Consider the following 18,172-nt stretch of genomic DNA (forward strand, 5'->3'; position numbering starts at 1 on the left):
AAGGAATCTTTCTGAACCCTTTTCTATAAGTAGGGAATTTAAAAAATGGTCCTATGCAAGCATACCCTACACATTCCTCATCCCAACAGAACAGGTTCCAAGTCTGGGGGAAAACCAAATATAAACAATATAGGAATTCAAACCAGAGGAAGCAAAACACACAAAAAGCAATCTCCCGACACTTTTTTTTCCTTCAAAAACAAGCTAAGCAAGCGGATTTGAAAAAACCCCACAGACTGCTCAGGGTTCCCACCTTCATCTTGCTTGGCTGGCCTTTCTGGCTGATAACAGCCCCCAGGAATTAGCAAAATATATTCAGCATTACTCTGTACAGAAGCTTTTAGCGCGTAATTGTGCCACAATCTAATTATCAGCCTTCAAATCTTAATCAAGCCTTTTTCTCTTCCCGTCCTAGGATTTACATTTGAAAGATGCTTAATAAGTTTAGCAATGCTTCTCTTTTCTCTGCAAAGGGAAGTGAAATTTGAAATAGGTTGAAGGTGAAGCTGGATAGGCTCCTCAATCCATGGCAATCTTTCAGAACAGGCTGAAGTCCGAATCTCTTGGAGATTCCAAGAATATATCAGACAATAGAAACACTTCTGGAAAATCCCATTTGAAAGCAATGAAGGCTTTGCTGGAAAATTACTGCTGCACTGCAGTTGGAGAAATTATAGGTGTCTCCCCAGGGAGTGAGCAAATGTTCAACATGCATAACTTTTGATAGTTTGATATCCAGATGTTTGCCCTAGATTAGGGGTCTACAGGCAGTATAATAATTAGACCTGCAAAAAATATTGGCATATACTTCCACCTCCTTGTAGGAGTCCCCCTTTACTGTGTGTCTCACCGTGCCTTCCTCCAGCGAGACACTTTCATCCTCTTTCTCAGTGATTATCATCTTCCAACTATCTCTCAGGATTCTTTGGCAACTGAGCATGGCAATCCTTCCTTTCTCTTTTGCATTGCTAATTTAATTGTTAAGCAACAAGTTCATTAACATTTATAATAATTTTATTAGCCTTTTAACTGCTAGCCAAATTTTTAAAAAACCAGAGAAAACCCCCAAAATGAAAGTCCTGCATCTATACTGTAAATTTGTTACCTTTGTTTGTTTGCAACTGATAGTGTATGCAGATATAAGGGCTGTTTCTCTTCTTTCCCTTTCAAAGTAGAAGCTCAGGGCAGGAGCAAGGTGAAAAGGAGGGAGGGAATCTAGAAGGCAGGCGCCCTTGTTTCCCCAGGGTGTTGAGACTTGGTACAGATAGCAGATTTGGAGGATAGAATGCTAGGAAACCCTAAAAGATGCAACTTGTTTCCAAATGGTGGAAACTGGCCTTTCTCTCTTTGCATCCTGCTTGAAAAGGTGCGGCTTTTTGTCCTGAAGATGGTTATCTAGGAAGGATACTCTGGTAGGAGGAAATTTCAGCCAGACCTGACACTCACTTTTTTCTCTCTGAAAGGTGTCAGCATAATACATTTACTTTGAACGGGTCATTTTGGGGGGAAAAAAACTCACTTAAAGGATACAAAGAGCTCAATTTTCATGACCCCTGACCAGTATTGCCAACTATTGGGGTTGATATAACTTGCCCAGCTACATCTAGTAGAGCTTGGATGAGGTGGACTTCAGCTCCCAAACTTCCTGGCTAGTATTGGAAGGAGAGGAAAGTGGAAGATATTTTTCATGTATTTGTTTTGCTGATCTATGACCATAACAAAGATTGATCCATTCATGTATTTGTTTAAATCCCAAAAAGGATGTAGTTATGATTTGAAGCAAGTCACAAAAATATGTCTCTCTAACCTTTTGTTTTTAGTTTTTCAAATCCCAAAATTTAACATCTTGACAAGAAAATAGAATTTCAGACACATTCAGCAGATTCTCCTTAATCCTGTTTCTTTGCTTTCATTCTGTGATAAATAACATCATTAGACACAAAACAGTCATGTTGACTAAGAGGAGGCAAACTGGATGGTTAACAATAATGAAAAAAATGGAGCAGGCATCCAGTTAATACACCAAATAAAGAATCAGATTCTGTGAAGTTGAGAATAGTAAAACAGGAAAAACATTTAAAAGGAGGATCATTATTATCCCCAATTTCTGCTTTACTTTGGTATGCTTGTGTATCTCTTCCTTGCTATCCATGTTTTAAAAAATGAGTATCTGGCACTTTTATCTGGTTTATGCAGTCTGATCTTTTATGTTCCCACTGAACCAGAAGCTAATCATGGGACTGTTCTAGGTTCTCATAACATCCTATGTTAACATGACAATTTGTTCTGCAGTATGTTATAAGAAATTGCACAATGCCTTGAAGATTGCAGGCATATAAAAATGTTAATGAAAATGTACAAGGTCAAAACAATTAAGAGTTCTGCATAATGTGTAGAGCCAGATGCAAGGACAGTGGATGGGAAGGTGGAAAGCTCAGCAGAGGTAAAATGTACCCCAAATGTTGGATGTTTAGATGATAGTTGCAATATGACCAGTTGCTGCCTAGGTATCCTGGGAACTGTAGTCCAAATACATGGGGAAGATTGCAGGCTTGGGAAAGAAAGATATTTGTTGCACACCTGTTAAAAGACTGCCCAAACTGTAATGTTTTAGAATAGCAAAGGTGGCATGTCTCACTATTTCTGTCTATGTAACTGGATTAAATGCAAGTCCAGAAACATCTCCGTTTGGGTCACAATATTGATCAGAACTAAAGTGCACTGGAAAATATGATTGTCACCCACAAAACAGGGAATACCAAGTAACCCTGAAGAACTCTTTCCACCCAGATGAACTGACATCTCCAACTAACACTTTCAGTTTCTACCATCAAGCTCTTCAACAGATTCCAGATGAAGTGCAAGGGACTAGCTGCCTGCAATTCTTCCTTGGGGGGCAAGGGTGGCTTTATCCTTGTTTTCCTTTTCCAGAGGCCTTCCTGTCTATATAAGGAAAGTCAGTAATGTCTGAACAGGGGAGTTCTGGAGAGCCTACTTCATACAAGAATACAATTTTTGGTGATCTGTTTACTAAAGCCAATAAGGCTGGCATTATTCTGACAAGTGAGATCTGCCTCTTGTTTGACAGATGTTATTTTCATTGCACATAAGGCAGCTGCATTGTACTATAAAAAATATGGCCCGCTCATTTCAGTGGGTGAGATTTGCAGGATTTTAGCCCTAACACTGGCCAATAATAATAATAATAATAAAATTCCATCACTGGTGGGGTCGCAACACTATAATGTGGCTCAGCAGGTTTTTGCTGGTTGAATTCAGCCATTATATTTTACTCAGCTATAGTTTTAGGGCTAATCTTATCTCATCCTAGACAAATGTTTAGTAAACAAATCAGGGTTGAAAGAAATAATTGGATGCATTGATATGTGAACACAGTCAATGGCTTTCTCATAAAACACACCCTTCCTATTTAAATGACTATTACTTTTAAAAACTGCTTTAACTGAAGTAGATCCATTCAGATGGAAGCCAGTGTCCCTAGGAATACTCAGATAGAAGTGCACCACCAAAACATTTATAGTTTGCAAGGGCAGATTTTTTTACTGAGGAGGGAGCGTGGCTTCCAAAGTCTCTAAGTTTTCTTGCTAGGTCTTTTAACCCGACTACTTGAGCACACTGGAAGTACCGGTTTGAAGAAGTGATTCCTGTGGAAGTCAAAACAACAAATATTTATTGCTGGAAACCTCAAATTTCTCCAAAGAGAAAAGAAGAACTGCCACATTTTCTGTATTCCAAGGGCTAAAGACACATTACGGAAGACGGAGAGATTTCGAGCACTCAGCTTGAGGCTGAAGTCCCATAAAAAGCGCTGTTTTAGGAAGCAGCCTTCATAATCCTTTAATGCTGAAGTACTTGGTAATAATTTACCGCCCCAAGACTAACTAGCTAATCCATGCCTTGAAAAGACAAACTGGAAAATGTCTGTGGAGATTCTCAATCATCCATGTCATGGTTGTCCTAAAGGTGCTTTTCAAAAGCCAACTGGACTTTCTTGGGGTTTTCCTTGAAAAGGTTTCGCTTTTCATCCAAAGAAGCGAACTGAAGAAGCTTCGTGGATGAAAAGCAAAATGTTTTCAAGGAAAAACAACAACAAGAAAGTCCAGTTGCCTTTTGAAAACCACCTTTGGGTCAGAATGGAATACGAGGAGGAGGAGGGCAGATGCGTATCCGTTGCAAGCAGAGTTTTAAATCCTTTGGAACCCAAAGCATTAAGCTTAATTGCTGCGTGGACCGCTTTAGCAAAGAGACTCGGAGAGTTGCAGCTCATCGGTTTTCGGGGCAAAAGAAAGTTGTCTACTTTTCCCAGATGCAGTTCAGGAAAGGCAGGAGCGCTGCTATTCGTTAAAGGTGGCGCAGGAAAAGGGTGGTTGAAAGAAAACAGAGGGCACCTTCATTTCTTGCGCTGCAAGGCACCAGGCTCACTAACAGAAAGAGAAGCATTGGAGTCAGCTGGCAATAGACTCATAGTTAGCATAGGGACAACCCAGGCAGGGAAATTATCCCGGTAATTATCCCGGTAATTATCCCGTTGTACTTTCAAGCAATGCCGTAATTCTAAAACAGGCAGAGGACCGATCCCAGCAAAATTTATGGAAAGAGAATCCATTGACTGGACTCTATAACTCATGATTAATTCAACTGTTTACCCGACTAAGTTTTTTGCGTTTGTAAGATATACCGAGCCTTTGTAACACGTCGTGGGCAAAAAAAAAAAATTTGAGATTCAGGGTATCCTGAATTCTTTCCAAACCACATACATATGATTCCCCTACAATTTAAACAGCGCGTTTTTCTGGTCTCTCCTTGAAAGCAAGTCTGCCGAGTTCATTAGGCTGCTAATTCAAAATGTGCAAAGGGTTGCAGTTTAAACAATGTGGAATCTAGGACTGGAATTATCTACAACTTTGAAAGTTAGAATGATACCAAGGTGGCTTAATTTTTTCCCCTTATTTTACTAGATATAAAACGTTTAGCTGTGTTAGAAGTCGCACAAATATTTTCAAGAAATTGATTTAGGAACAAGAACTTTCTGTGAAATGAAGATCCATAAACTTCTGATAGTGTAGCAGAAAAATCGCATTTTATTTATTATAGTTCCTTTACAGAACATGAGTGTTAATCATCCAAGAAGCCTTATTTTGTTTTGTGAGATTATTAAAAAATAATTTAAAAGATGAGGAACAACAGTCTTCCAACAGTCACTCGTTGCATTTTTTCCCCCTAATAAGTGAAAGCTACAGTGCCATTGTACCTTAAATATTACTTCTAAGTATGCGGGATATGATGGCCAAGCAGTTGGTGGTGGGGATCCATCAGAAAGCCCCGAGTATTTACCGACTCATGCAGATCATATAATGGTCCCTTTCCTCCCCCCACCCCTCCCCCACCCCTCCCCCACCCCCAAAAAAGAACTTTCTGCAGGAGACAATTGAATCCATTTTTTCCTCATTTGAAGCAAAGCTCTGAAAATACTTCAGGAAAAGCTTTCATTCCGATTCGAATAGGGACAAGTTATATTTATACAAGCTGCAACTAACTTAACCGTGGCTAACTAAGGAACACGAACATAACCAGGATTTCGGTAAGACTGACTCCATTCCCCTCCATTGCTAGCTTCTTACAACTTATCCATGGTTGTTTAGTTGGCCTAATATGTGCATTAGTTAGTTCCACGACTAGCATGTGTGTTTGATGCAAAGGGTAGGACGCTGTAAGAAGAAACCCTCCAAAAATTAGGTCCTCAGACTGAAACCTTAGACGTGACTGGGGCACCGTTGATTTCCATGGGAGATGGAAGATGTATTTTAAATCTTGCCTACGAAATCCCTGCTTTACAATATCGGGGCAATATAGCAAGACCTACTGAGAAGCTCGCGCTGACTGAAAACCCCGTCTCAATGCGCTTGGTCTGAGCAAGCCGGTGGGGCTGCTTTGCTTGAATAAGTTGGTCGCTGATGCCTCAGTCAGTTTGACCGATCCAAAGGGGGCTTACTTCGAAACGCTTCACAAGAGATAGATGATAGTAAGAAATAGATTGCAGTCTCACTGGGAGGGGGGGGGGCACTTAAATGCACTTGATTTCCTGCAAAGCTGCTCCGAAAAAGCAGATCCACCTCTTTTCTTCAATTGCCGGACTCGGGTCCAAACCTCTTGCTCCGCGAGCTAGTTTCTTTGCAACCAGAGCCGAGCTGAGGGCGCTCCTGTCCCCGCTCCTTCCCCTCCCCCCTCCCTTCCCCTTTCGCTTTCCTCTGCTGGGATCAGGGAGTCCTGACGTGGCCAGGCGCTGATTGGCTGGCAGCCGATAGGATCTAGGCGGCCAACAAATTAAGCCGGAGGAGCTAGGGGGGCTGTTTGCATTGGCTGCTCCGCTGAGTTGTCTCTGGCGCTCATTGCCGCCAACTCGAACCCACGCTCCGGGTTCAGGGAAAAGATGAGCACCGCATAACCTGCCCGCCCATCTCCTGCCCGGCTCTCGAGGTTTGCCGCTTCCAGTGCCGCTTTTTCTGCGGGCTGGCTTCGCTCTCCTCCCTTTTGCCTGGGCCGACGACGCACCGTCGGAGGAAAAAGGAGGAGCACTCAGGGTGGGTTTGGCTAGATTTTGCGATTCTGGGCACCGCGGCCTCGGAGACATGGAGTACACCGTGTCACCCAAACCTCAGCTCTCCTCCCGTGCGAACGCCTTCTCCATCGCGGCGCTCATGTCAAGCGGAAACCCCAAAGAGAAAGAAAACCCCGAGAACACCCTTAAGCCTCTGGGTAAGTCCAGCTTCGGGATAGCCCGGTGTTCCAGGAGGAAGTAACGTGCGGGGGGTTTCTGTGGGGTTTTTGCAGCTGCAGAGCTCGCGGCTTTGACTGAGCAGACGGACGTCAACTGGATCTGGTTGGTAGCTTAACTTTTAAAGAGGGGTGGTCAGAACTCATTCTTATCCTAGTGCTGTTTGCGGAATTAGGGAACCTGTGACCCTCAAAGACGACATTGGATTCGCTCCTATTAGACCTAATGACTGGGAATGATGGGTGGACTGCTTTGGTTTCATCCCCTAATTTAAGATTTCAGATCCCCACCAACAAGCTTAGAATTTTAAGGAGTATCGGTCATAGCACAAGCTTTCCTTAGTAACATCCAAGAGATACGGAAAATCTGTACCTGGGGGAAATTGCCCTTTTGAGTGAACTTGTTAAGGAATTCATCTGCCCTTGGTTTCAAATTGTGCTAGGTACAGGTAAAAACATTTCATGTTCGAATGAAACATTCAAAGCTGTTGTTTGTTTGAGCTTATTAAATCGAAACAACGTTTTTATCTTTCAAAACCCAACCGAATTCCAAAACGGAGAAGGGAAGCCCTGGCGGGTTCTCTTCCCAAGAGTCGAATTGGTGGGGAAATAAGCTTTAATTACCCTGCGTGAAGGACTCCAAGCTCGCAAAATCACCACGGTTCAACCGCCGAAGAAAATAGCATGAAAATCTATTTTCTTTGTCCATTTTATTTGAAGTTCCTGCTTTACAAAATTAAGTAAAGTTCTGCCCCATTGAGACTTGACTGCTTTTTCAGTGGAAGGAGAGACCTACTGATCCACACAACCTCCTAGATATAATTGTTAGGTATTCGATAGAAATGTACAAGGCTGCAGTAAGGGAGGTCACTGGCACATTCCCACCCCCCACCCCACCCCGTAAACATGATATAATGGCACCCATACTTTTCTGGAATACATTTTGATGTGCCCGCAACTGGTGATGTGGGAATATAGAATGACACCGAAAGTCCCATTTAGATTGGTCTTGTTTCCAAATATGAAAGCACAGGATCAGACCATAATTTGAATAAACAAGTTCTGCCCCCAATCAGTGGCAACAAGCATCCTTGGTTTTAGTAGAATCGATTTTCAGATAATTCCTGGAACTCGATAGAATGAATCGGTGCATTTACTAATGTTCAGACAGTGATGCTAAAATAATCGGATTGACTCCGAACTGCAATCAGTCCTGGCTGGATTCAAGGGGATTTCTTACCTAATAAACAATTTTCGATTGGAGTTTTAAATTCGCCAGTTAATTGCCATGTCCTTAAGGTTTTCATTTGGAAATGTCCCTATGATTTTTAAAAGAAATTGCTGTCAGTCTTGAAACGGTGTACAAAATTTAGGATACGAACTTTTAAAGTATGGCTGGAGCTGAATCAGTTGCCGATCCTTTCATAACACAGTCACAAAGTTTAATAGATCCCTGCCCCATGGATTTCCTAAAGAAAAGCAAAATTTCCTCCAGTTATTTCCCTTAAACATTATTTTCACAATTTTCTGTTTTGAAAGCTTGCAAAAAAATAAATAAAGCCAATTTTCTGACATAGCAGCCTGAATACTTTCTTTAGAGTTGTTCACAAACATTGCTGAGCAAACATTGCTGACCTTCCTAACCATTAAAGAAAATAGTGCATTTTAGAAAAAATTAAAAACATTTTTCAAAGAGAAATAGAAATAACACTTTCTCTCAGTCTTATGTCAAATAAATTAAACTTATGGGTAAAAACATTCCTTTTAATGAACTTTAGAGAATTAAAAAATGCCCTACACTGCCTTTTAAAAAAAATCTTGGAGATGAAGTTTTGGGAAAGTTTTTTTTAATGAAGTTTGAGCTCTGATTAGTGCAGGGTAGACAGAAAATAATTTTTTAAGCTATAAAATTGCACATCTGTTTTCTCCCAGCTCGGCTCCTAGAAATGTGATTTTCTTCCTTTCATCGCAGATTTCAAACGGAAAATTAAAGAAACTTCAGAATTGAGTCGCAAAATCCTCATAAGAGCCTTACACAGAGCTGCTTTAATATCCACTACTAGACTTCACACAGGGCGACTGGGAAATGAGCTGGGAAATGAGAGATGGGGGATATTCTGCTTTATTTGGGAAGAAGCCCAAGTATTGAAGTCGATGGGACGGACTTTTGTCTGTATCCCGTCCCTGTTGATTTCTGTGTACGAAATCCTTTTTTTTTTTTTTTTAGCTACAAGCTACCGAGCTACCCCGCTCACTGGAAGAATGAGGTTCCACACTATTGTGCTTGGCCTGTTTCCAAATCTCGCTTGGATCCATCCAAGCTTCTCTTATCCTGTTAAGCCAAATAGACATTCCACGCTTTGCCATATTTATTTGATGAGCATAGAGAAAGCTATTTGCCACATTTCTCTAAGGGGCACCAATGTTTTCTGTCCTTCAGATCTGGGTTAAGTGGTTTAGTGGCCCGATCCAGTTCCTTCCATTACTATAAGGATTTCTGACTGCTGAATATCTTCTGGGCAGCACACCCGTGCAGATGCTGACCCAATGCTAGATTTTATTTAAATTTAACAATTGCTTGGATTACGTGAAGAAGTTTTCTAGTGTAACTTCTGGGTTAGAAATGGATTTCTGCTTTTTCCAGAATCCACCTGAAGTCTCAATTAAGAAAGATCAACAATTAAGGTCCACTAGATTGGTTTGGTAGAGTTCCAGAAAAATGAGCTCAGTTCCTTTATTACCATTAATTTATTTCTGGGACATTTTTTGTTCCTGGTAAATAGCAGTATGAAAGGAATATAATTTCGTGCTGGACTGATTAAGGCATGCTGATTTCAGGCTGTCAAAAGTGGATTCTTCGTATGGAGGAATTTCATCAAAAGTAAAGTCCTGCACAAATCGATCTGCTCAATAGCACAGAAGTTCTGTTGACCAGGGAAAATTTCTCCCATTCCTTTTAAAGCCATCCTGCCAATACTGTCCTGCTTTTGCCGAGTCCAGCGATTAGGCGAATTTAGCTTTTACGTGGACTTGGCCAATAAGGCGCATCTGGAATTGTTGTGGACTGTTTATTCCCCAGGAGCTCCTTCAGTCTTAGGGACTCCAGGAAAATCAGCTCTGTCTTCGTTAGTCATTGGTCTGTTAAATTGATGTCACAGCTCTCTAGAAGCCCTTCATAGTGGGCCTAATATTTTGCAGGCACTGGACATTTCCAGATTGCTGTCTGGTGTGCATCTAGTCAGGAAAAAGTCACCTCAGCTAAATTTGTAGAGTGCTGAAAGCTGATTGTGATTTATAGAATCACCCAATTATTGTGACCAGTTAAAGTTGTAAATCACACATGAGAAAATGCCGAAGATTGTCTTGCACATTTCACTCATTAGTTTCTCTGATTCCCACGACTTGGAAACCAAGGCATCTCATCCAATGTGTTTACATGGCATGGATCCCATTAGTCCAGGAGCCACTCCCCCCCCCCGCCACTTTTCTCCTGCAACATCCCCTTTTCAGATCCTTGCTGTCCTTGGGAAGACTGGGAGAGATTTCTAGTTTTAAAGTGACATTCAGACTAGATGGTTTCTGGCAGCTTTGAGCTAGGTGGACTGCCTTCTAGGCATCTTGATAATTGTTGGAGTGACCATGTTTTTTGGCTCTCTCCACTCCACTACCATACTTAGTAAACTATCTCTCCAATTCTTTTCCTAGTTTTTTTTTAATTGAATGCGTAGCCTGCCCTTCCTCCAGGGAGCTCAAGGTCATGTCTGTTTTCTTTTTATATGGACAATTCCGAAAGATTGGGCTAAAAGTTTCTGGGTCAGTTTTTGGAATTCTTGATAGAACCCAGGATTTGAATCTGGATTTCTCCAGACTTGATCCTGCACTTTAAGCACTATTTCATACAGCCTCCTCTTCCTAATAAGGGGAAAATTGGATCAAAGTAAAATTAAGTAAGGGTTTCATGAGTTCATTTTGACTGGAAGGTTGTGTGTCTGCAATTATTTTGCACAAGTCTCATTCATCTATATTCTGAATATTCCTTTAACAACTTAAAATACTGGGCAGCATTTTCCATTCTGCTTTTCTTCTAACAATCTTGCAAGTAGACTCATGCAAAATCAGCAGCTAGTGGGTTGTATGAACTTGCTCACCTTGATTTGTTTATGATTGAGCAGAGTTTCCAGAAAACTGGAATCAAGTGAGTCAAGAAAGGTTAAGTTGTTGGTGAGTAAGCTTCTTCTACAAGCAGCCACTTTTGCAGGGAAGTGGCCACACATTTAACACTGCAATCTGCACCACACATTGGAATTAAATGTCATTGTGTTCACTGACCTCTAGAAAATGTGTTTAAAATGACACCATAAATATACCTCTGAAATCTGAAGTTAAGGTTTGGCTGGTGACAGGGATGTCTCTGCCTGGAAAACCACCAGCAGAATAAACCAGGCTTGTAACATATTTCCCAAAGGTTTCCTAAAGACAAATCCCAATGAAATCATTGGGATTTCTGACCAAGATTCTGGGAATTCCCAAAATATTATTTAACATCAGCAGCACTCCCATTCTCCATCAATAATAGATCAGTGATGGCTTATTTTCACTTTTCAGTTGTTTCCCACAAGAGAGGTGGCTACACACTGCAACTGGCTATGTGTGATCTAAAATTCTTCTGAGCAATTCATGTAAGAAATTTTTTTCCTCCTTCAAAAGAATTGAAATTAAGGACACGTACAACAGCCACCTTACCTGTTGGAATGATTCTGACCTCCCAACATTTTGTGAGGTGCTCAGATTGCTCTAGAATTTTGTTACTGAATGCTGACCCAAGTAAATGCTCCTCTGTTTAATTAACCGGTACCTCTATAAGTAGAAAACTGGATATAGTAGCTACTCTGACAGTCTAGTTTTCTCTATGCAAGGGTAAAAATCAACCAGGAATTGCTTATACCTGTGAATGCTTCTACCTAAACAGTTAGTTCCTGGATTTTCTGCCAGATTTTGCCTTTTGAACTTTTCAACTGGAGGCTGGGGATGGAGATAATCACAAATCCTTCTATTCACTGTTATTGGCACTTTGCCATTCAGGGGAATACTGTAAATTGCCCTGTTCTGAAAAAACCGGTGGCATTTTTTAATTTATAACTGATTATAAATGCAAATATATTTGGAGAATAGCTCTTTTTCTTCTGAATTAAAATTTTGCAAAATCAACAAGATTGAAAATGAAAAGCAGAACCTCCTCCCCCCCTGACATCTTTCTCTTCTTTTTTTTTCTCCCTTTCCCGCCCCTTTCCAGTACTGTTGATTCCCATTGTAAGAAGAAAGGTGTGTTAGGGAAAAAATATCAGTAGTCTGGAAGTACCTTTTCCAACTAACAAATTTTATTAAAAGCCAAGTTCACAAAGGCTACTGTGATTATCAGACATTAGAGTGGATTTATTGCCTAAAAATGACTGGTCTGGGTCCTTTTGTTTCATTTTCTGCAGAAAGTTACACAAATCCATTTCTTTTAGTTGTGGAGATTCTAACCTAAAATTCGGGAGCACTGAATTTCTTCTGGAGTTCCAGCGCTTAGCTTTTCTTTTTTCTTTTTTTCTTAAGGGAGAAAAGGAGAGGGGATGATGAACTATATCCAAAGTTGAAGCATCATTTCTCCATCAAAAGCAATTCATTTTAGAATTTTTCAATTTCATTTCTGGGCTTTGAAAGTCTTTTCCCAAAGCTTGTGAGTTTCATGTCTAGTTTTGGGCTTGCTATTGGAATCAGTCAGCTTCATTTCTGATTAATCCAGCCACATTTGGGACTATTTGCTTTGGCTTTATTCAATTAAGGAGGTGAACTTCCCTTCTTCCATGGAGCCTGACTCAAGGGGACTCCATGGGTGGGCAGGTTCCATGGGAATATATTGCCATTGGTTTCTTATAGTAGTTTTGGTCAATTTCACAGTCTAGCCTACAGCTCTGGGATTGCAGCTTTATGTGCACCCAGCCAGATCTGCTACTTGCAACCATTCCACACACAAAACCATGGCTGATCTTCTCACCAGCATCTTCTGATTAATCCAGCCACATTTGGGACTATTTGCTTTGGCTTTATTCAGTTAAGGAGGTGAACTTCCCTTCTTCCATGGAGCCTGACTCAAGGGGACTCCATGGGTGGGCAGGTTCCATGGGAATATATTGCCATTGGTTTCTTATAGTAGTTTTGGTCAATTTCACAGTCTAGCCTACAGCTCTGGGATTGCAGCTTTATGTGCACCCAGCCAGATCTGCTACTTGCAACCATTCCACACACAAAACCATGGCTGATCTTCTCACCAGCATCTTGCTTTTCTTTTCATCCTCTTTTCAGAGCAATTTGTGGAGAAATCATCTTGTTCTCAGCCTCTGAATGATTTGCCAAACTTGGACACCCATGGGGATTTCAGCAGCAGTAGCAGCCCTTCCTCTCTCTGCACAGAGCCACTAATCCCCACCACCCCAGTTATCCCTAGTGAAGAGATGGCTAAGATCTCCTGCAGTTTGGAAACCAAAGAGCTTTGGGACAAATTCCATGAACTAGGGACTGAGATGATAATCACAAAATCAGGAAGGTAAGACTGGAATATTGCTTGGCAGGGTTTGGGGCATCTTAACCACAGCTGATGCCATTCGGATGTGTGAATAATTTTCTAGAATTATTTAGCAAAAGTGACAATTGCTAGGATTTCTAAAATTTGTAGTTTTAGCACAGCTTCAACTAGGTCAGGCTAATATACAATAAGCAGTGTGTTCTGTTTATTTCTCTGTTTGCCCTGACACCATGGAACATGCTGCTGCAGAGGTATGTTTAAGCCTCTCACTCCAAGCATTCAGAAGAGCACTGCTTTTTTTGTTTTTTGTTTTGGTAACTGGGCCTCTGATAATATCAAGCAGCTCAGTTGTTTTAATAATGACCTTGATCTGTACACTGCATGGAGTCATGTATTTGAAGCAGTAAAAATATAGGAATAAATACATTAAAAAAAGCATTGCTATCTAGTTCCCAGGAGCAGCACACTCAGATATGTATCAGGCACATTGCTAGAGGAAGTCAGCTTTGAGTTGAATTTTAATGAAAATTGGATTCACTTGACTTTATGGAAGAAAACATTTGCTGAGTTAGTTTAAAATGGGTAAATTGTCTATGAACAAGCCTGGAAGGGAAGTCAGATATGTATCCTTCCCATTATTTAAACATCCAGTCTGTGCTAGAAATCTTGTCAGACAATAAAGTGGTGCTGATTTGTTCACTGTGTCATTGCTTTATTACACCACAGCACTGAGTGACACACAGCTGAATGAATGAATTGCCACCCACAGAAAAGTGTTGCATTTGAAGTGTTGTCAGATAACATGATTTTTTTGGTCTGTTTTTGATCTATGATGGCTGTTTCACACAAGCACTAATAGTCAGTTGATGTCAAAGTCTCACAGTGATAAATATACATTGGACATTTGCCCTTATAACCCATAGCAGTCTCTGAAAAGTTACTGTCTCTCATTAATGTATATTGCAAGTCATCAGAAACTGTCTCACACTACTTTATGTTTCAATTTGAGGAGATATACTACATTGGTATATTAATATGTACTGCAAATCTGCACTTGAATTTTTATTTGGGGTAAAATAAAAATTAATAAGAGATTGGAAGTAGAAAAGCAAATTTCAATGAAAGTATTAGAGTGACTAAAATAAAAATCTTTGTAAAATAAGCCATAATTTTAATGGAACAAATCTAATTTATTAATTAAATTGAACCCTTGTAAAATGAGGAAAGTGATATATATAGAGAATTTTACAGAAACCACTTGCAGAGAAGAAGCTACTTTTAATGTCTTGCAATCATAGAGAATTGAGACATTTTTGAAGACCAAAACAGCCATCCCAGACCTTAGACAGGTTAACCTATTAATCCTCTCAGCCCCAACTGGAGAGTTGGTAATAACAACCTGTTGCTTTTAGATTAAATGAATATGTTATCTGTGGATGATAGGAATTATGGTTCAATACATACTGTATTTACAACTAGGAAAGTAAAGCCAATATTTCACTTTGGAAAAATTAATTCATCAGAGTCTAGAAGCCTCTCTACTCTGCATAGAATCATATCCAAAATGTTAATTAAATATTGGTGCATACCAGAGACTCTGCTACACTGCTACTGTGCCAATATTTTTATCATCCCCCCCTCCAATCTGCACATAAATTGAACAGTTTTGACATTGTTTAGGCCAAATGTATAACATTATAAAAGGAATAATAACTAGTTTTGTTAGACTGATTTCTTGTTTCTGCTATTAGCATCTGCTTCTTATAGGAGTCCCATTCAGAGCTAAAAGAAATTTGCAGGACAACTTAATATACTTGTTTATTTTTCACTAGATTGTCTGCATCAGCTCAATCTGTGACCCTGCTGAGTAGCTGAATATTACCCTAGGTCTTAAATATGATGGTAAAAAATATAAGGATTACTTTCATTATCATGGCCTTCAAGAAAAAACAACCAAAATGGATTTCTATCAAAGAGACAAATAAAAATAATTTAATAATTATAATGGACATATTGGAATAGTATGAAAAGCATCCAGGAAAACAATTGGCATTAGTATTTCTAAATGCTCAAAAGGCATTTGATAATGTTTCCTGGCAATTTATGACTCAATAACTAAAAATAATGGACTTTGGACAAAATTTTATAAATATGATTACAATATAATAATGATGATGATGATGATGATGAAGAAGAAGAAGAAGAAGAAGAAGAAGAAGAAGAAGAAGAAGAAGAAGAAGAAGAAGAAGAAGAAGAAGAAGAAGAAGAAGAAGAAGAAGTTGTTGGAAGGGACCATCTAGTCCAAGTTGGAGGTCATCTAGTCCAACCCCCTGCTCAGGCAGGAAACACTATACCATTTCAGACAAATGGCTGGCCAGTCTCTTCTTAAAAACTTCCAGTGTTGGAGCAGTCACCACTTCTGGAGGCAGGTTGTTCCACTGGTTAGTTGTTCTAACTGTCAGGAAGTTTCTCCTTAGTTCTAGGTTGCTTCTCTCCTTGACTAGTTTCCATCCATTGCTTCTCGTCCTGCTTTCAGGTGCTTTGGAGAATAGCTTGGCTCCCTCTTCTTTGTGGCAGCCCCTGAGATATTGGATCACTGCTATCATGTCACCCCTCAACCTTCTCTTCATTAAACTACACATACCCATTTCCAGCAACCATTCCCTGTATATCACAAACAGCAAAAGTGATTGTAAATGGAGATTATACATAAAATTTCAACATAAGAAAAGGCACAATACAAGGATGTCCTTTTAAAAAAAAATTCCATTTATATCCCGCCCTTCTCCGAAGACTCAGGGCGGCTTTCCATTGTTATTTAACTTTGGAAGTTCTAAATAGTAATACTATATAAGACCCAGAAATTAAAGAACTAGAAATAAAAGGTGAAACTTATAAATTGCAAGCATTTGCAGATGACTTGGTATTCATCCTAGAGGAGCCTTTAGAGATAATTCCTAAATGATTGGAAAAGATAGAAAAGTTTGGAGAGATAGCAGGACTGAAGAGAAGCAGAGAAAAAACTAAAATGATAGAAATCTTACAGATAACCCACCCAAAAAACAAGTGTCAGAAAAAATAGAATTATAAATACTCAAAAAAGTTAAATATTTGGGAATATACTTTATAGCAAGATGTTCAACAATAAAGGAAGATAACTATATAAAACTACTGAACCAAATAAAACTTGACTTGGAAAAATGAAAAAATTGTAACTATCGATGTTAGAAAGAATTGCTATGGTGAGAAAGAATATATTACCAAAAATATTGTTTCTACTTCAAATGATACTTATAAAACTAGAGAAAAATTCTTTGAAGACTTAAATTCTCTAATTTTAAATTTTATTTGGCAAGGAAAGAAAGCTAGAATTAAATTGGAATGGAAGTTTTGGCTTGCCAGAGTGGGTTTTATTTTATCAAGCATCAGTACTAACATGGGTAAAAGAATGGATACCTCTTAGAAATAAAAGGTTGTTGTATTTGGAGGAACATGATTTACAACTCATGCTTTCTTATGGTATGAGAAAAATGAAATTCATAGATATTTTCAAAACCACTATATTAGAAATGCATTATTTTTACATGGGAAAAAATAAAATGTAAAATATACTTGAAAATTCCAGGATGGCTCTCAAAAATGGAAGCATTTGTACATCCAAATTTAGTCAGTCTTAAGAAAAATATGGATATATTAAGATATTCTAAACTCTGAAAGGAACTTAAAATCTAAACAAGAGATGGAAAATCAGGGTATTGATTTATCATGGTGGGCATATTTACAAATGCAAGTGAGATGTGACAAAGATGTCAAACAATACAGATTTTATAAGGAGCAAACTTGTTTGATCAGATATTATTAACCTCTGATGAGAAATTAATTAAGAAAATATATAACTTTTTTATTGAATTTGAAAATGGAAAATGAACAAGTAAAGAAACAATGATAATGTGGGCAAAGAATTTTGGATACAATATAGATTTAGAGAAATGGCAAAACGTATGGGAAAGAAATTATAAATTGACAATGTCAATCTCTTACAAAGAAAACTTATATAAAATGTTTTATAGATGGCACTTGCCTCCAGCAAGACTAGCAAAAATATTTAAAAATTTCAGATAGATGTTGGAAATGTAATCACAAGTCTGGTACTTGTTATCATGTATGGTGGACATGTGTTAAAGCAAAGAGATATTGGACAAAAATACATACTTGGCTAGAAAAGGTGTTGGGAAAACATGTAGATTTTAAACCTGAACTTTTTTTTATTAGGTACAATGCCAGAAAAGCTTGACAAACAAAGTATATACTTGATTTTATATATGATAACAGTGGCAAGAATCATATTTGCACAATATTGGAAAAATGAAGAAATACCAGCAGAGGAAGAAATAATTTAAAAATACTAGGTTGTGCAGAAATTTTATTTTATTTATTTTATTTTATTACATTTATATACCGCCCTTTCCCGGAGGACTCAGGGCGGTTTACAGGGAATTAAAACCAAAAATACAAAAGTTAAAAACCAGTTTAAAAAAGATTAAATTTATCCCTGTACAAATAAAACCCCAATTAAAATAAATTAATCCTCAGCCTGGGCCAGAGAGCTCGAAGAGCCAGGTCTTCAGGCCCCGGCGGAATGAACGGAGGTCGGGGGCAGTCCTCAGCTCCACTGGCAGCTGGTTCCAGAGGGCAGGCGCCCCCACTGAGAAGGCCCTATCCCTGGGTGTTACCCGCCGGCAATCTCTTACCGGTGGGACCCTGAGAAGACCCTCCCTGTGGGAGTGCACTGGACGAAGGGAACTTGAT

At 39.2% G+C, this 18,172-nt stretch overlaps 1 protein-coding gene across 1 annotated transcript in view; it reads left to right on the forward strand.

Annotated features, from left to right (window-relative positions):
• Positions 1-6,650: 6,650 nt before the first annotated feature.
• TBX20 (T-box transcription factor 20) overlaps positions 6,651-18,172 on the forward strand; it is a gene marked incomplete at both ends in the record, with an annotated part of 58,632 nt that continues 47,110 nt past the window's right edge. The window contains 2 exons of the mRNA XM_081345452.1: positions 6,651-6,777; positions 13,144-13,384. Coding sequence (XP_081201578.1) covers positions 6,651-6,777; positions 13,144-13,384 — 368 coding nt within the window. The remainder of the gene's footprint in view (positions 6,778-13,143; positions 13,385-18,172) is intronic.

Source organism: Vipera berus (genome assembly GCF_964194415.1).
Source record: "Vipera berus genome assembly, chromosome: Z".
Classification (NCBI taxonomy): Eukaryota; Metazoa; Chordata; class Lepidosauria; order Squamata; family Viperidae; genus Vipera; species Vipera berus.